Source organism: Podarcis vaucheri (genome assembly GCF_965113315.1).
Source record: "Podarcis vaucheri genome assembly, chromosome: 9".
Classification (NCBI taxonomy): Eukaryota; Metazoa; Chordata; class Lepidosauria; order Squamata; family Lacertidae; genus Podarcis; species Podarcis vaucheri.
In genome coordinates this window covers 11113623-11133814 of record NC_138767.1, presented here as the reverse complement: position 1 = coordinate 11133814, position 20192 = coordinate 11113623, and the positions used below count along the sequence as shown (strand labels likewise).

Below are 20192 nucleotides of genomic sequence, written 5' to 3'. Positions count from 1 at the left end.
TCACTTCCACTGTGTATTCATAAGGGATTTGGTTTAGATTGTATCTTACCTGTCCAGTGGTTTTTCCTACTTTCTTCAGTTTAAGCTTGAATTTTGCTATAAGGAGCTGATGATCTGAGCCACAGTCAGCTCCAGGTCTTGTTTTTGCTGACTGTATAGAGCTTCCCCATCTTTGGCTGCAGAGAATATAATCAATCTGATTTCGATGTTGCCCATCTGGGGATGTCCATGTGTAGAGTCGTCTCTTGTGTTGTTGGAAAAGCGTGTTTGTGATGACCAGCTTGTTCTCTTGACAGAACTCTATTAGCCTTTGCCCTGCTTCGTTTTGATCTCCAAGGCCAAACTTGCCAGTTGTTCCTTTTATCTCTTGATTCCCTACTTTAGCATTCCAATCCCCTATAATGAGCAGAACATCCTTCTTTGGTGTCACTTCGATAAGGTTTTGTAAGTCTTCATAGAACTGGTCAATTTCAGTTTCTTCAGCACCAGTAGTTGGTGCATAAACTTGGATTACTGTGATGTTAAAAGGTCTGCCTTGGATTCGTATCGAGATCATTCTATCATTTTTGAGACTGCATCCCAGTACAGCTTTCGCCACTCTTTTGTTGACTATGAGGGCCACTCCATTTCTCTTACGGGTTTCTTGCCCACAGTAGTAGATATGGTAGTCATCCGAACTGAATTCGCCCATTCCCGTCCATTTTAGCTCACTGATGCCCAGGATGTCAATATTTATTCTTGCCATCTCATTTTTGACCACATCCAACTTACCCAGGTTCATGGTTCTTACATTCCAGGTTCCTATGCAATATTTTTCTTTACAGCATTGGACTTTCCTTTCGCTTCCATGCATATCCACAACTGAGCGTCCTTTCGGCTTTGGCCCAGCCGCTTCATCAGCTCTGGATCTACTTGTACTTGTCCTCCGCTCTTCCCCAGTAGCATGTTGGACACCTTCCGACCTGAGGGGCTCATCTTCCAGTGTCATAACTTTTATATGCCTGTTGTCTTTGTCCATGGAGTTTTCTTGGCAGGGATACAAATTGCTCTGCTCCCGTGGAAGGTTTCCATTAAAATGCACTGGGTGTTTCACAATTGGATAAGACTTTCCTGTCATATCCAATCTGGCCCTTGGATTGTGTTCTGACAAGCACACTTAAAAGCGAAAATCAAAACTGGCAGGTGTTTTAAACTCCCACTTTGTTTTAATATTGTTCAGGATATTCAGCTGTTATTGATTTTTGAGCTGTTGACAGTTCCACAGCTCCTTCTTTCTGTTTTTCAACACACACACACACACACACACACACACACGGCAACAACTGATTTATGCATGTCCCAATGAAACGCAATTGTGCATGTGCCCACGGCACCGAACCCAGAAGTGACCCAAAAACATCACTAAAATACCACTAAAAGGGTAGGACGGGTTGAAACAAAGGCAAAATGCTTTATGTGGATCCCGTCAATGCGCGCAGGGGTCCAGAATGTAACCTCTGCACAAAACAAGGATTGCCTGTACTTCTGAGTATTTAAGAGAAGCTCAGAACTGATGTAAATGTGTAGGATTTGTCATCAACATAAAAAGAAGCGAAGGTAAGGCCAAAAGAAAACCAAACCAAAAGGCCACTTTTTTCTGAGTGAAACCTTGTGTCCTCAAAGGCCAAACCTGCACACAGAAAAAGCAACAATTTTCCGTTTGCTGCCAAGTCTTGACACAAGGCTGGCTGCTTTCACTGATCATTGTGCTTCCATGCACATTTAAAGGACCCAATATGTGAATCTGACCTGTGTCATACTGCATTAAAATCATCAAAGAATGACCGTTTGCAAAACCTGGCCTTTTTCTTTCTGCTGATATTTTAACCGTCTCTGATGCAAGTGTCATATGCTCAGTGCTTTTCCCTGCAAAAGAAGATATTCTTCTCTAGCAGTACAGACCCAGGTGTGTAGAATATATGTATGTATCTAGAGCTTTTCAAACTTTTCATGTTGGTGACACACTTTTTAGACATGAATTGTTTTGTGACACAGTTATTCAGTTTTGCTAGCAAGCCAGAGGTTAAACTAGCCCCTTATAAGAGCATTTGCACAACACACCTACACACTGCAGCCGACACACTAACGTGTCATAACAGAGTTTGGAAAGCTCTGATGTAGGGAGAGAAAACCGACCAATCAAGACAGACTATAGATATATACCTCGGGTTACAGACGCTTCAGGTTGCGTTTTTTCGGGTTACAAACGGCCGAAACCCGGAAGTAGCGGAATGGGTTATTTCCTGGTTTCGGCGGTTGCGCATGCGCAGAAGCACTAAATCGTTCTTTGTACATGTGCAGAAGCGCCGAATTGCAACCCGCGCGTGCACAGACGCACTGCTGCGGGTTGCGAACGTGCATCCCGCACAGATCACGTTCGCAACCCGAGCATCCACTGTATATGGAGACAGACACATGTACACAACTGTACAATTCTATGACTCAACAGCCACTTCTTCTCTGCTCCACCTCAATCCACACATATATCCAATGATCATATTACAGTGGTACCTCGGGTTAAGTACTTAATTCGTTTCGGAGGTCCGTACTTAACCTGAAACTGTTCTTAACCTGAAGCACCACTTTAGCTAATGGGGCCTCCTGCTGCTGCCGCGCCACCAGAGCACAATTTTTGTTCTCACCCTGAAGCAAAGTTCTTAACCTGAAGAACTATTTATGGGTTAGCGGAGTCTGTAACCTGAAGCGTATGTAACCTGAAGTGTCTGTAACCCGAGGTACCACTGTATCAAAGACACTTACAAGAAAAAGCAAACGTGTTTTGTATTGGGAACAAAGTTTACAGACATTTACAGCAACTGCATCACAGAATCCTTTTTGTTTTTTTCTTTCCCTGCTCGTGCTATTGTAGTGCCCTGCCGGCTTTTGCAGATATGCGAGTGTAGTTCTCGGGGTGTGGCAGGCAGACAAGCAAACGCCACCCACACATTCCTGCAGCCAAGTGCTGCCAGCATCTGCCAACACATTTAGACACAAGGAAAGAAAGTGTGGAGGAGGGAGAGAAAGAAAACAGGCACACAAAGAGAGAACCAGGATATCCTGCAGTGGGAAGGAGGCTAGGGGACAAAGTTGGTAAGGCGATTCCTTTTATTTACCTTATGGCTTTAAAGCTCTCTTATCGACTATGCTGCTGCAATATAAAGGACTCACGTTTCTTCCTTTGTCTCACCCATAGTCTAAGAACCTTATATCACAAACTGAATGCAACCATCAGAAGGCGAAATGGCTACCAAATAAGAATACAGGGAACATAAGCTGCCACCTAAGAAAATAATTCGCGCACGGCAGGCAGAAGTTCTTTTGAAGTTTTTCTCTGCTGTTCCCACTGCCAAAGAGGCAAGGTGATGCCCAGTTTAAAAAGAAAATGTCACAGGGAGCTTGGGAAATGGACGCATCACAGCGTTTGAAATTTGCCAGGCGCTAGGCACATTTTGCATCTAGCTATCGGCCACTTGCGACCAAGTGAAGATGCCTGGGTACAAGGATGGCACATGATGTCTCCACCATCTGGAAGTGCGTGCCTGGGGATCCCTGGATCTTGCCTGTTTTCACACACTAACAACACATCCTGAAGAATTCTATCTGTGATATTTTATCTGCACAATCAAGAATGAATGTCAGGAACCAAAAGGTCGTACTGAATAATACAACCTTTGAGCCATCTGGCCCCCGAATGGCAACTAGACATTCTGTTTCGGCGACTGCAACCTTGGTTTAAGGAGCCATTTGGCGCCAAGCTTATATATCTGAGTTTAAAACACTGATGCATCACGTTACTGACACATGACATCCTTCTTTGGGTAGCGGGCTTAAACATAGCTGTCAACTTACAGATTTGAAAATAAGGGGCCAGCAGCCTCGAAAATAAGGGATCAGCAGCCAAAATAAGGGATTTTCAGCTTCTGAGCCCCTCCGAGCCACAGAAATCCCAGCCAGCAGCCAAACAAAGCCTCAAGCAGCGGTTCCCACAGCGCAGCAACCCAGCAAAGGAGATGCAGCAAGGGAAATCACCGTCACCTCTCTGCTGGGAAGCGCTGAGCAAAGGCGAATCCCCAGGCAACGCGGCCGATTTGATCGGCACAAGGCATGCAAGCTCCACCCCCCAGTCGTTCTTAGACTCCTTATTGGGTGAGCAATGCAGCCAAGCAACACATGAGCCTCCCTCCTCCCTGGCCAGCAGGGAGGGAGGGAGAGGAGCTGCTTCCTTTGAAACCCAGGAAATTTAAGGGACATCATCAATAAGGGACAGCAGCGGGACACGGCGCTGGGATAAGGGAGTTTCCCACCAAATAAGGGACGGTTGACAGCTATGGGCTTTAATTTATAGGGCTCCAAGGGACCTGAGCACCATGTAGCAGCTAGATTCTTGATGAATCGCTGGACCACAAGTGAGGAGAGGACTGCTACACTCAAGACCTGCTTCTGGGTTTCCCACTGGGGGCATCTGGTTGGTTGCTGTGAGAACAGCATGCTGGGCTAGATGGGTCTTTCGCCTGATCCAGCATGGCCCTTCTTATAACAAAATCATAGAATTGTTGGAAAGCACCTTGAGGATCATCTAGTCCAGTGATGGCCAAACTTGGCCCTCCAGCTGTTTTGGGACTACAATTCCCATCATCCCTGACCACTGGTCCTGTTAGGTAGGGATGATGGGAGTTGTAGTCCCAAAACAGCTGGAGGGCCAAGTTTGTCCAAGGCAGGAATATGCAGCTGTCCCATACGGGGATCAAACTTGCAACCTTAGTGTTATCAGAACCAAACTCTAACCAACGGAGCTATCCTGTTCTTGAGAATACAGAATCTTGCATTCCCAACTCCACTTATCACCTTAAACTACATTGTTCAGAATATACAATCAAAATTATTTCTCCATAGAGAAAGGGGAGAGCAGGGAAAACAGAAGAGGTAAAAGAATAAGAGAAGTAGTAAACAAGCAGAGACGGAACTGGAAAACAACCAAGCCACACCTGAAACTTCTTCTCTTAGCCAAACCTTTCTGAGGAACACCAGCAACCGGGATCTCGGGATCTCTCTTCCTAACCGCTCTTCTACCAAGGCAGCTGCAAAGAAGCATCACCAATGCCCAGAAGCTGAGCTTTGCCCACAACACAAGACTTGACTTTTGCACTGTCTCCTCTCTGCAGCCCTGTGCCAGAGGAGTAACAGGTAGCTGGGAAGGACCTTGGAGGAAGTGGAGTAATTGCCATGATCTAATCAGTGTCTCGCTGATTATCCTTGCCTCCTCCAGAAAAGGTGAGACTTGGTGATTTACAAGAAGAATATTTGGCCCACACCTCCAACAACATAGCACTGCATCCTCTACTTCAACAAGGCTGAGCTGGTTCCGTATGTGTGCGGGCACGGAGGACAAAGGCATCTATTTTTTCATCTAGTAATTCAGGTTTTTCTCCCCACCCTTGGATGTTTCTGCTCTGTCATGCAGTAAGGGAACTGCCCCCATGTTCTGAACTGCAGGGATGTTTCAGTGTTGCTTCTCTTCAGTGCTCAGCAGAGACATCACCTTGCCAACAAAGATCCATATAGTTAAAGCTATGGTTTTCCCAGTAGTGATGTATGGAAGTGAGAGCTGGACCATAAAGAAGGCTGATCACCAAAGAATTGATGCTTTTGAATTATGGAGCTGGAGGAGACTCTTGAGAGTCCCATAGACTTCAAGAAGATCAAACCTATCCATTCTTAAGGAAATCAGCCCTGAATGCTCACTGGAAGGACAGATCGTGAAGCTGAGGCTCCAATACTTTGGCCACCTCATGAGAAGAGAAGACGCCCTGGAAAAGACCTTGATGTTGGGAAAGAGAAGGGGAGGACAGAGGACGAGATGGTTGGACAGTGTTCTTGAAGCTATCAGCATGGATTTAACCAAACTGCGGGAAGCAGTGGAAGACAGGAGTGCCTGGTGTGCTCTGGTCCATGGGGTCACAAAGAGTCGGACACAACTAAATGACTAAACAACAACATGCTTAAGAGATGTAATAAAATCCAGAAAGTGGAAGGAGCCATATTACAGAGCATTCAGGAACAGAGTTTATGGAACCCAGGAACACTCACATACACTGTTGCAGTTAAACACTTTCCCAAACTTGGGTCTCCAGCTGTTTTTGGACTACAGTTCCTATTCTCCCTAGGTAGCAAGACCAGGGGTCAGGGATGATGGGAACTGTAGTCTGGAAACAGCTGGAGACCCAAGTTGGGAACCACTGGTAAATAGGATGGGAAGCAAATATTGCTCCCTCATCCGCCGAAGAACCACCTGGACGATGCTGCGCAATGACTCTATAGGTTAGCTTATTTGCAACCCTGGCTACTTCCTCCATGGTGGCTTACTTGTCTAATACTGATTGGCATCAGCAATGTTTGGGAAGAACATTGTCTGGAAATTTTTTTTTTCCAGTGCTTTGTTTTTCCCATGGAAAAAATTCAGTTTCATAAACTCATTAGTAACAATGAATGCAATTCCAGTTGCAAATGCAATATCGGGCAAGCCAGGTTGTTTCGAAGTTGAAGCACGTTAGTCCCGATCTCTGTGGGGCAGTGTGACAAAAAATAATAATCATAGGGTACTTTTTGAAAAAGCTGTATTTCCTAAATACAATTAAGATAAATGCTAGTTAAATGATCTCTCTCTCTCTCTCTCTCTCTCTCTCTCAGCAGAAAAATTTCCCCTGCAAACTGAAAGTTTCCTGATGCAAATTACCCTAATGGCCTCTTTCCCTAAAGAGAGAGCACATTTTCATTTGTTACAGTTGAGTGCATATGTCTTCCCTTCTGGAAAAAAAACGGAAATAAATCTAATGGCTTTTAGTAATTTCTTCCGTGCTCTAGCCCACAATCTATCTTGTGTAAGCATTTTCTTTCTGAGGATATTGTGTCAGCCACATTTGGAAGATAAGATGTATTGGGAATAAAGCTGGGAAACAATGGCAACAGGTACGCATAGTACTATGTACCCTAATTTGCCCTGGAAACTGTAAAATCTTCCCATTCGAAATGGAAAACCAGAAAGCCCACATCACTAATTGGCTAGCAATGCCCTGCTATTGTGTGAAATGTTTCCTTACCAGCCTTGGGCTTCCCAAAAGGGCAGCTGGTGCCAGCCAGGAAAATCTCCATGCAGCAGAAAGGAACCGTGTGACAGTCACTGTCAAGTAATAGAAGGCTGGAGAGGAAAGTCACCCTGAATATGTGGCCAGTGTGTAACTTAACTACCATAAAGGTAAAGATAAAGGGACCCCTGACCATTAGGTCCAGTCATGGCCGACTCTGGGGTTGCGGCGCTCATCTCACTTAATTGGCCAAGGGAGCCAGTGTACAGCTTCCGGGTCATGTGGCCAGCATGACTAAGCCGCTTCTGGCGAACCAGAGCAGTGCACGGAAACGCCGTTTACCTTCCCACTGGAGCGGTACCTATTTATCTACTTGTACTTTGACGTGCTTTCGAACTGCTAGGTTGGCAGGAGCAGGGACCGAGCAATGGGAGCTCATCCCGTTGTGGGGATTCGAACCACTGACCTTCTGATCGGCAAGTCCTAGGCTCTGTGGTTTAACCCACAGCGCCACCCGCGTCCCTTGTAGAGTGGCCCAAAGGAGCTGGCCATACAAAGCATATATCTTGCATACATTGTGTGCCTCAGGCTGCAATGTGCAATATGAAAAGTTGCTTTTAGCACCCACCAATATGGTGAAGGAGAACAAGAAAGACAGAAAACAGGAGTAGACAGAGGAAGAGAATGTTTGTTCCCTCTGACATACTTCTGGCAGGGAAGGGACCCACAAGTTCAAGCTGCATATTCTGTTAATGGAAGCCTTCTAATCTACACCCTCATTTGGGATTTCTTTTAAAGACTCCCAAAGTTATCAAAGTACAGTGGTGCCTCTCAAGACAAAAAGAATCCGTTCTGTGATTCTCTTCGTCTAGCGGATTTTTCGTCTTGCGAAGCAAGCCCATTGACGGATTAGCGGATTAGCGCTATTAGCGGCTTTTAGCGTCTTATCGGATCAGCTGATAAGCGGCTTAGTGGCTTGGGGAAAAGGGGGGGAGGAAAAAAACCCGCAGGAACTCGCAAGACATTTTCCTCTTGCGAAGCAAGCCCATAGGAAATTCGTTTTGTGAAGCACCTCCAAAACGGAAAACTCTTTCGTCTAGCGAGTTTTCCGTCTTGCGAGGCATTCTTCTCGCGGGGCACCACTGTATGCTAGATCCAGACGATGCAATAATCTTTATTGCCATTGTACCATACAGAACAACGAAACTGAAAAATCTACATAAGACATTCAAAAACCAACAAGCCTGCTATCCCAGCTATCCCAACCTGGTTAGCCCCCTAAAAACTATGATACCAAGACACTACTAAGCACAGACAAAAAAAATGACCAAAATTATCTTGTATAGGGCAAGTGGCTCTAAAGCAAGGCTGGGGGCCAGGATCCGGCAGGTGGAGCTAAATTTCTTCAACCCCCACACCCGGTCCGCATCGCTTTGACAAGTAAATGTCTATCGCCTGGTGTCAGTAAGAAGTCAGGTAACTTAGCTTCAAAGGAAATATTTGTGAGTGCAAACTTAAGAGTAGGCTCCCTACTTCATTCCTTCCTTCCAGCCCAGGTGGAGTTGAAGCAAGGATGCAAAGGTGGGGGGAGTGGAGCTGATTCCAGTGGGCCTTGCATTTGCTGCTAATTTTAAAGTGCACCCAAGGCTTGCAGAAGCACAATCTGGGGCACACTTCAATGTTCCCGGTGGTTCCTTTGCAGCTGCATCTTTAACTGCCCCACACATGACACCACAGGTTCCCCTTGCCCGGCCTGAAGTATACAAGAAAGAATCAGAAGTGCAGCAACATTGGCAGAAATGTTCCACTCCTCACCTGTTCTTTAAGCGCAGTTTAACTCCAGCAGGCCATGGGGTTTTGCTGTATTGCAAGTCAGACCTGAGACACTCTGAGCTGAGGGAACGGGAAGCTGTAATCTCAGGATGTCCTTTTGCTGCAAAGGTATCCCTGGAGAAAGAAACAGACCAAAGAGAGGGAGCTTGAGGACGGTGCAATCACACTTCAGCAAGGAGCATTCAGGATGAAATAACTCCTCTCTTTTTAAATAAAATGCATTAGAGAACACAGATGCATATACTTGATGCTAATATTTATTTGAGTATTTCTGTCCCGCCTTCCAGCATGAAGACCACAGATAATGAAATAATCACAAAACAACTATTTAAAAGGAAATGGAACAACACAATAAAAAGCCACGAGACATAAAAGCAGCAAGATGCAGGTTTGATTCAAAGCAGGATCTTCTGAAAGCCTGAGAGAGCAAAATCTGTACTTCAAAGCAAGTCTGTTGAGCTCAATGGGAGCTACTCCTGGGTGAAGCATGTGCAGGATTGTAGCGTTGCGCTCCCAGAATCAGGTTGTCTAAATCCCACTGCAGCATCCTGAATGCAGCTTTTCAATTATATAGCCTGATGTTGTTTGTGCCAATGCAAGTCCTACCTAAGTTCAAAGGGGAGGGGGATAACTCCCTAATAAATGTGCAAAAGCAAAAAGAAAGCGGTCTTCTGCCAGGCCAGACTGTCATGTTCTGACAGGCAGCAGCTATCCCTCTTTTCAACAGGAAACGCCATGGATTGAGCCTGAGGGGTGTTCGTACAATGCATGGGCTCTGCTACCCACTGAGCTATAGTTCTTCCCCGTGCATCGTAGCTCCAGTCATAATAAAATAAAAAAACCCTGACAAAACAAATGCAAAGCCAGCAAAGGGAAAGAGTTTTCAGACATAAATTGCAAGACTGACTCCCATAACTACAAGGAGCAGAGAGTTTGGATTGCAGTTTAAAGATTGGTGCTGTGAAAAGAGCTGAATACTACTTCCTTGTCCTATGCCACAGTTGCTATAGCTCTCGGTCAACTGAGATGGAGGTTTGTTATTTCCCTGAACTTAATAGTAGTATGGGAGTTCAAAACCAAACAGAACAACCCTCTCTCATTCCAGTCCTGGTTGCTCACACATATACTGCACCAACCTCAATCTGCAACAGACACATACCAATTTAGTGTTTTCAGAACTATGGATAATGTATCCCAACTTTATCCCAAAGTGCAGAAAGACTGTACCCCTCCAGATTGGGTGGGTTTTGTCTTGTCTTGCACAGGTGAATTATTCTGCAGCATCTCACCGGTGCAATAATAATGCATTAGTGGCGGTTTACATCAGACCACCCACACAGCTGTTCTGTAATGCTTCCACGGTGTTACTGCACTATTGCTGTTTGGAGGAGCTGTACTTCACCACAGAGCAATGAAAGCGGGACAAAAACAAAACAAAATCAGAACATTTGTGGTACAGGAGCTCAGAATGAAGTTACCCGACATGCACAGACTTGAAACAAAGCAGTATGTTTGCCCCACAACCTTTGCACGTATTAACAGTATTGAAAGTGAAACTGCATGTAACTGCCCCAATAACATCACAAGCACAAAACCATCATGAATGCAAAATAAAAAGGATGGCAGGAGGGGCCTCTTATGTATCTGTGGCTGTTAAGTTGTGGGTGAACATATCAGACGACACAGCGATTCTTCAAACAGTTCTTCACAGGCCAGAACTGAACTGAACTGAAGGGTTCAGTCAACCTGCTTATATAGAGCTCCAGTACAACGTAACTGTAACAATTTTCTAAAACTATCCAATCACTGAACGTCACTTTCGATCCCTTATTTGCATAACTATCTACAGTATCCCCCTGCTGGCCCAGGGTGAGAACTTCAGTACGTAACAGTGGCTACGTCTGGCTGCCGTGATATCCTCAGAAAGAAATATGCTTAATACCAGATGGATTTGTGGGTTGGAGGGAGAAAATCACTTAAAGCAAATAGGGTTGCCATATTTCAAGAAGTAAAAAATCCAGACAGTTGTGTTAAGCCCCAAACTTGTTGAGCTTTTTTTTTGCACAATTAAGCAAAGGTTGGATGGCAGTTCTCCACAACTTCAAGCAGGGGTCTCTCCCTGCCAGGCCAAGCCCTGAACCTGGGTCCTTCTCTGCACACAAAGCGATGCTCTGCCATTGAGCTATGGCTGCTCCCTGTACCTTCCGCAGCAAAAGGATGCGCATGAAAAGAGCGCAACCCGCAGCAGCTCGTCTGCACATGCACAGGTTGCGACTCCCTGCTTCTGCGCATGCACGTGGTGTCATTTTTGTGCATCTGCGCAAGTGGCAAACCCCGGAAGTAACCCTTTCTGGTACTTCTGGGTCGCCGCGGGACGTATCCTGAAAGAGCGTAACATGAAGCAAACGTAACATGAGGTGTGAGTGTACGCTGAAGAGCCAAAGCTCCTGATCCTCAAGATTGGAATGAAAAAGAACAGGGAAGGGAAACAGCGGAACAGAAAGCTGTGTGAGAGGGAGACATTCTGTCCTTCCCTCCCCGTCCATAAAAGAAGAAAAGAGGGCTAATGACAAGGGCGCTGGCATGGCTGTTCTATGTTTAGGGGGCTTATGGCTCAAGCCACATGCCATCCTGTGAGGCTTGGGGACGCTTCGGATAGCTGAGATTCCATTGCAGTGAGGGAAAAGAAAGAGCAGCCTTCTTTGAGGCAACCCAAACCTTCCCGTCACCCTCCCTCCTCCCCACACGTCCCAGGCCAGGAATTTTAAGCCGCCACACCGTCCGTTACAGCCAGGAAAGTGGCAGCGCCCACAAGACTTTCACCCACTAAAAGGGAGATTTCTAGCGCCCGGACGGCATTCTTGCGCAAGCCTGTTGCCGTATGTCACGGCTGGGCTTCAAATCCTCCCTCAGCTGCTTGCCCTCGGCCTTTCCTCTAAATCCCAGCCCGCTTAAGCTTCCTTGCTCGACATGTGCTGCTTCTCCGCATAAGCCGGGAAGGGCCCTTTGGCGCGTTCGTGACTAAGGGCACACAGTGGTGGAAAATCACTTCAGGTGGTCATCTGGCGTGAGGATGGCTGCCATTCCCCCATCAGCAAAACAACTAGCAGACCGGCGATCATGGAGCAGTTAAGAGAAGGGTCTGGCTTACTACATTTGCCATGAAGTCACCTACCCACTTTCAAATTTTACCTCACAAGAGCCAACTGTGATAGGAAGCAGAATGCGTTGGGCTAAACCAGCAAAGAATGCCTGTGTATGAATGAATCCCTGCTGAGTTGAGAGACTCTCAAAAGTGGCCTTGAGCTTTTTTCATGGAAAAAAAAGTCGGTGCTAGAGATAAAAAATTAATATGCAAAAGTTTATTTATTATTATTATTTTAATCGTTTTTATTAAGTTTCCCATTTTAACAATCCAATCAAATCACATTGAATGTTCCAAATTATACAAATACATATCAAATAGTCCAAATATTCTGCCTAAATTATAATTTTTTTGTTGGGACTTCCCATGCTTCAAGTTCAGTGGTGCTCTGATCGTCTCATATCTCTGCTGCCTTGAATAGTCTTTCCTAATATGCAAAAGTTTAAAAGGCGCAAGGAGATAGGATAATAATATATTATGGATGGAATAACAAATAAAAGTGAATAACGCAACAATAACAAAAATAATAGCAGGTAAAGAAGATTGCACACTGGTGGAGGGAAGGACTGGGCTGTGGGGGGGAGAGGTGAAGGGATTAATTGAAATTGTTAAAGATTGGTATAGGATTTAAGAGATTTAAATTTTCATAAAGATTCTATAAGGAAAGCAGAAAGCAACAAGAAATATCAAGTAAAGGTATCAGAGAGGAAATCAGTGTAAATGAAAACACAAGGCTAATGGTTTTGTTACATATGGTTTTATTTTGGAGTTGCCTGTTTATTTCGGAGTTGTTTGTTGTAAAGAATGCATATTATGTGAATAAAATAATAAAGGGATTTGGGAAAAAACAGAAAAACGAAAACAAAAGTGGCCTTGAGCAAGTTGCCACTCTGATCTGCCCCACAGGGTTGTTACGAGGATAAAATAGGATAATCCTTCATATGCTGCCCTGAACTCCTGGGAGGAAGGGCAGGATAAGCAAAGCAATGCCCCTGTCAGATCCAATCTGTAATATAGGGATGGCAAGGCTAGTTTACAGGACTGCTGTCAAGGATTAAGGGTGATGATACATGAAGCAGCCCTACCTGACCCGGAATCTGCATATCCTAGGCCAGGCATCCCCAAACTCCAGATGTTTTGGGACTACAACTCCCATCCATAGCTGTCAAGTGTCCCTTATTTGAAGGGACAGTCCTTTATTCCAGCACCATGTCCCGCTGCTGTCCCTTATTGATGGATGTCCCTTAAATGATGCTCCTTAAATTTCAAAGGAAGCAGCTCCTCTCTCCCCCTCCCTGCCGGCCAGGGAGGAGGGAGGCTCCAACTGTGTTGCTTGGCTGTGTTGCTCACCCAATAAGAAGTCTAAGAACGACTGGGGGGTGGAGCTTGCATGCCTTGTGTGTGGCTAGTTAATGCAAGCTGAGGAGGTTTTTTGAATGCTGAACGCCATTTTGTTGCACGTGCTGCTGCAAACTTTGCAGTGCAAAGCCAGGCCGGGGAGCCATCTTAAATTGAGGCTGCATAGGCCTTGTGGTGCATGTGATTCAGATTCTATTTAGTTGAACCTCTGGTTACAAAGTTGGTTGGACAGTGTTCTCGAAGCTACCAGCCTGAGTTTGACCAGACTGCAGGAGGACAGGAAGACTGGAGTGCCTGGAACAGGTGAGGCTGCAGGTCCCTTATTTTGGCTGCTGGTCCCTTATTTTCAAGGCTGCTGGTCCCTTATTTTCAAATCTGTAAGTTGACAGCTATGCTCCCATCATCCCTAGCTAACAGGACCAGTGGTCAGAGATGATGGGAGTTGTAGTCCCAAAACATCTGGAGGGCCGAGTTTGGGGGTGTCTGTCCTAGGCTTTCCCCCTGCCAAGCATTTAAAGCACTCTTATTCCACTTTAGACAGTCAGGGTTTATCCCAAAGAATTCTGGGAGCTGTAGTTCATAATGGGTGCTGAGAATTGATAGGAGACACACACACCCAGTTCCCCTTATGCAGCTACAATTCCCAGAGTAGTTCAACCATCAATCCCTCTTCCCGATGGACTCAGGGAATCAGAGCTCTGTTTGGGGAATAGGGGGTCTCCCAAAAACTTATAAAGAGGCTCCATTTTTCTACAAAGAGGTTATCAGATTGTCTATATATATGGCAAAGTACACATATATTGTGAAGAAGGAGAAGAAGAAGAGTTTGGATTTGATATCCCGCCTTTCACTCCCCTTCAGGAGTCTCAAAGCGGCTAACATTCTCTTTTCCCTTCCTCCCTCACAACAGACACTCTGTGAGGTGAGTGGGGCTGAGAGACTTCAAAGAAGTGTGACTGGCCCAAGGTCATCCAGCAGCTGCATGTGGAGGAGCTGAGATGCGAACCCAGTTCCCCAGATTACGAGACTACCGCTCTTAACCACTACACCACACTGGCTCTCAGTGTGAGAACCTCAGGTGAGAACCTGAGAATGTCCCAGATTTTAATGACCCCATCTTTTATGATGGTGTCTTTTTATTTCCATCCAGTTGCTATATGGAATCAATCTTGTAGGTATCACTAAATGCTGCATTAGCTCTCCCACACTCTAATACAATTATTATTATTTATTAAATTCATTTATTTTATATAACCAAATCACAGAATTAAGGGATCCATAGCTAGCCTATGCCCAGTTATTTATTCAATTTTAGTTATTACTTCTTCCCGTCCACCCCCTAAAATGGTTTGGGGGGCAGGCCCAAATAACCTAGCATCTCTGACTCTCTCCTTAGCACACACCCTACTTTTATGCAAACAGCATCCCTTTACGGTAGGCTAAGTGGTAGTGATTGGTCCAAGGTCACCAGTGAAGCAGAACCCAAATTGGAGCACAGATCTTCATGGCTGGCCCAGTATTCCTACATGACCATATTGGCTCTCTTTGTGCCACAGCCAAAACTCAATCCAAATGTAACCCGGTGTGGGGAATATAAGAAGCATCACAGTAGAATTACGGTAAGAACTTGCTCTTTCCAAAACACACAATTGTTTTGTTTACCTCTCTCACACAGCCAAGAGATCATCCCTGAGTTGATGAGCAAGATTTAGGACTGCTGATGTTCTTGATAAGGATCACTGGAAATGAGCCCTTTTAATTGTATGACACATTTAAAAAAAATAAAATACTAGTCTTGTCCTTCACCCGGGCATTAGAAAATTAGATGGAATGCTGAACAATAATGATTATAAGTAATTGGACCAATATTAAGTGTGATTAGAGAACAGGTAATTAGAGGTTGCATTCTTAGCATGAACCAACTTAAAGATGGAAGGAGAACCATTTCAGAGCCGTCTCTGGAATGTACCACAAATGGAATTTCACATGGGTAATGTTACTCAATTCCTCCTGTCAGGTAGCTCAGTTCTACCTTGATTTGCAACTACTGCCAGACTCCACTCATCCCCTGTTTTTCCTGTAGGATAAAGAGGTGAAAGTGAGCCTAGAGAGGTGAGGGCGAGACTGCCTCCTCCTGTGTTGCTGTTTTTTGGGGAGGGTCTTCACCAAAACATGGAAATATTGCTCTGCTTTACATGTGAATGTGGAGGGTTTTCAAATGTATTAATGACCCCATGATGAGGAGACAGCATACCTAGAAATTTATTGGGGGACCTATAAGACAGACAGACAGACAGACAGAATGTAACACAAAGGCAGCGAGTCCTAAAAAGCAGGGATCAACTATCACCTCATGCATAAACTTAGAAAGGGGACCTAGGCAAGGCATTCTCTATACAGTGGTACCTCGGGTTACATACGCTTCAGGTTACAGACTCCGCTAACCCAGAAATAGTACCTCGGCTTAAGAACTTTGCTTCAGGATGAGAACAGGAATCGGGCGACGGCGTGGCAGTAGCGAGAGGCCCCATTAGCTAAAGTGGTACCTCGGGTTACGAACAGACCTCCAGAACAAATTTAGTACGTAACCAGAGGTACCACTGTACAACTCAGCCTGCCTTCCCTGCTTCCAGCTCACCAAACGCAAGGAGGGGTACAGCTCCTGCACTTTTACATCAGAATATAAAAAAGCCCTGCTGGATTATGCCGAATGGCCACTTAGGTCAGGGTTCTGTTCTCACAGGAGACATCCAGATGCCAACAGAGAGATCGCAAGCAACAGACAAATGCCAACAACTGAGAGGGACCACGGAGGGAGGATATAGTCATTGTGGCTTATTATTTTTTTATAAAATTTTTATTGGTTTTTCACAATTTTTATAAACACAAACATTACACAATACAAACAAACAAACAAACAAACAAACAAACACATAAACAAACATGTATAATTTCGGATCCTTTTTTCTTAAACCTTACTTCACCGACTTCCCCATACCTCCCCTTTCTGCATCCCAATTTCCAAATTTGTTTCAGCAAATCCTGCCCCTTGGTTTTATCAAATTTTCCCTTATTCTTTTCTTTTACTTAATCTTTTACAGCTGTGATCCCCTTTTTTCAAAAACCTCAACATTTTAGCATTCATTAATTTTACAATATTTCTTAAGATAAATTTTAAATTTCTTCCAGTCTTCATCTGCCGTCTCTTTCCCCTGGTCACGGATTCTGCCAGTCATTTCAGCCAGCTCCATGTAGTCTATCACCTTCATCTGCCATTCTTCCAGAGTGGGTATAGTCATTGTGGCTTAAGTCATAAATTTGCCTAATCCTCTTTTAAAACCAGCCACACTGGCGGCCATCATTGCATCCTGTGGTACCAAACTCCATAGTTTTAACTATGCACTGTACATATCTCATTTTGCCTCTCTTGAATCGTCCAACGTTCAGCTTCATCCAAAGACCCTGGGTTCCCGCATTATGATATAAATACACCTACTGATGATATTCCCTCATCTATACACCTACTGATGATATTCCCTCATCTATACAACTACTAAAGGTACAGAAGTCCTGTTCTCTCTTGCAGCTGGCCACCCTAGTCCCCAGCCACCTGCAATATGAGGTTAATACAGGCCACACTTTGATTGAAACAAACCGGGTTATGTGCAAACCAGGCCAACGGCAGCCCTTTGTCTTTGCTCCATTAGAATGAAGAGGAGGGATTTTCATTCAGCTCACTTTCATGGAATGAGGAGGAAAGTAGCTACACTGGCCTGTAGCTCCTTGAATTCTGCAACCCTAGGCAGCTGTTTTTGGTGCCTACTGGGTTAGCCTTGCTCTCGGTGCATAGGTCTAATGCGAGCAAGACGTGGTCTTGGGTCAATCCCTGTTTATTACAGTTGGGTATGATCACTGCAGATGGTGACAGCAGCCACGAAATTAAAAGACGCCTGCTTCTTGGGAGAAAAGCAATGACAAACCTAGACAGCATCTTAAAAAGCAGAGACATCACCTTGCCAACAAAGGTCTGTTTAGTGAAAGCTATGGTTTTCCCAGTAGTGATGTATGGAAGTGAGAGCTGGACCATAAAGAAGGCTGATCACCGAAGAATTGATGCTTTTGAATTATGGTGCTGGAGGAGACTCTTGAGAGTCCCATGGACTGCAAGAAGATCAAACCTATCCATTCTGAAGGAAATCAGCCCTGAGTGACTCTTTTTTAAAAAAAAAAAACTGAGCCCAAAAAAGCCCGAGATGTGTTTTTATTAAAAATAAATGAAAGCTGGCATTCTCAGATTCCAACCTTTGCGCCGGGTTCCGCGCATTCATGGCGCATGGCCAGATACGAACAGCCCTATTCATAGCAACGATTGCAAGTGTTCATCCCCGAAAAGAACAGACGAGCATTTGTCCTGCCTTTTAACACACGAAATAAGGGCTTTCAGGAGCTATTTCAGACTGAGTTATATCCTACTGACCCATCTCGCCCCCCTCAATGTTGGCAACAGCATTTGAAATGTTTTCTCTCTCTACAGAGATCACTTCTAGCTGTTCACTGTTATTTATACCAGCTGTTCCCATTGTGCCTTTGGAATTTCATGCCACACACATTTACTGTACAAACACATTCTGTAAATGCTTTCTTGGGCTTAGCTGTATGGGATGACATCCAGGGAAAGTTAGCCTAAATCCTATTGAATTCAGTTAAGCGCTTGTGACCCACTGGTTTCTGTTGGCCCCGCAGTCCAAAGCTATGCATGTCTACCCAGAAGTAAGCCCCTGCAAGTTCCACAGTGCTGACTCCCGAGTAACTATGCAGCTGTAGATAAAGTTTTACTTTCTCCAGGTTGCAACTGTAGATTTTCAGCTCTTTGCATAGCACAAGCTCAGCCACAAAACAAATGCATATAATCCCTTTCTTAGAAGAAGATATGTGTTGTGGTAGTCATGGCAACTTTTAAACCCTTTCGGAGACCCCCTAAAGTCTCTAAACACCAATATATACTGATACATGTACAAATATCAGATAAAAAGAACGTTTTGTTTAGAAAAGTACGGTGTTGCTGGTATAAGAGAACATATAAACTTGATGCATATTTTTTTTTTACCAGTGGCACCCCTCACCACTTTCCCCCCATATTGCTTCAACCCTTCCTCAGCTGGCTATTCTACAACCTTGAAAACTTTCTTGCTTACTTACAGGCCAGAATCAGTTCACCGTTACATTTGCGCAACATTCCTGTCCTATTTCCCATTTTTGTTTATCGTTGCTTAATATATTATTATTATTATTATTATTATTATTATTATTATTATTATCATCATCATCATCATTACAATTTATTGCCTGCAATTTGTTGCTATTTTATTGATGTTTTGGGTTTTATTCACCTTATGCAGAACAATGGCGCAGGATATCGAAGTGCAAATACATAGAGTTAAAAAGATATGAGGGACATGAGCTCTGTTACAACAGCAATCTTTAGAGGGTTCACAATTCCCTCTTGCAAATTTGACCATTAAAAACATTTGCATGCAAATGAAACGGCATTTTCGTCTGATACCTTACTAACATATTCCACCCCTCTATGCATTAAAAGATTCTTTATTAGTGCTATGTGCTACTGTGAAAACGGCACATTTCTAGCTACCAGCTGCATTTTGCAGGTGGTCTGTCATGAGCCTCTGAAAGTTTGCAAATCATCAAGGAGGCCTACTCCCTAAGCACAGCCCCAGATGGAGCGGGAAGACCATCTGAGTAAACCTGAATAGCTCCCATCTTCATGGGAAAAACGATTCAACCATATCTTTCCAACAAAATGGCTAGACAGATCTCATCAGCAAAGGCATTATTTTCACTGGCGCCACATCTGGCAATAATATGGATAGCCCTTCAAAGGGGGAGTCCCTCCTGGACAAAATATGAAAGCAAGTAGTAGCTCTTTCCAGACAGGTTCTGTCGATGGCAACCCCTGTGAGGCAACCCCTGTGAGGCAACCCCTGTGAGGAGCAAGAAAAACTATATTGTGTGCATCAATTACTTGGCATTGGTCCAAAATCTAGATGCTAATGTGTCCATGCCTCCATCCCTGAGTGCACTTAAAACATTGCACTATATATATATATATATCTGCAACATTTCAAAAAGATAAAAGGGTCTATGTATCAAATCCATATGTGGCTGCATCCTGATCCGCGTTCACTTCAAAGCCCGCTGCCAGAAGACTAATGGGACTGCAGGTAACTGCAAAGGCAACTGGCAATTTTTCAGTTTGTGTCCACTGCATTTCATTCATTAATGTTAAAAGCCTATGAATGAGGCCATCCGTGTTTCTAATCAATCAAAATTCTACCTGACAGCAGCCCCTCTTACATGGTTGCTTAACAGGAAGGACATTATTTTTTCACTACTAAAATTAAATGCAAAAAGGAGTTTTCTCCACACTCCCATCCCCAATACAGACGGCTGGCAGGCGGCTGGAGGTAGCTGGGAAAGCCTGGGCAGATCTGGAAGCCATAAAGCGCCTTCAAGTGCACAACTCCCTCCAAAGAATGCTGGGAACTGTAGTTTATCCCTAACAGAGCTACAAATCCCAGCACCCCTAGCAAACTACAGTTCCCAGGGTTCTGTGGAGGAAGCCATGTGCTTTATGGGTTTATGGGTGGATCTGCCCCTTGTTCCCAAAACTATAGTCCAGGGGCTCAGTGTGTCTGGCTGTTAACCAGAAGGTGGGT

At 44.6% G+C, this 20192-nt stretch overlaps 1 protein-coding gene across 6 annotated transcripts in view; it reads right to left on the bottom strand.

Annotated features, from left to right (window-relative positions):
• The window catches only part of SHROOM3 (shroom family member 3), a 229511-nt gene that overhangs the window by 49091 nt on the left and 160228 nt on the right, over window positions 1-20192 (bottom strand). For 5 of the 6 annotated variants that reach the window (XM_082236253.1, XM_082236258.1, XM_082236256.1 and 2 more), the window contains one exon: window positions 8937-9068. In XM_082236253.1, coding sequence (XP_082092379.1) covers window positions 8937-9068 — 132 coding nt within the window. Of the gene's footprint in view, window positions 1-5024; window positions 5644-8936; window positions 9069-20192 lie in introns of those variants that run through there. The other variant, XM_082236254.1, reaches the window with a different exon arrangement.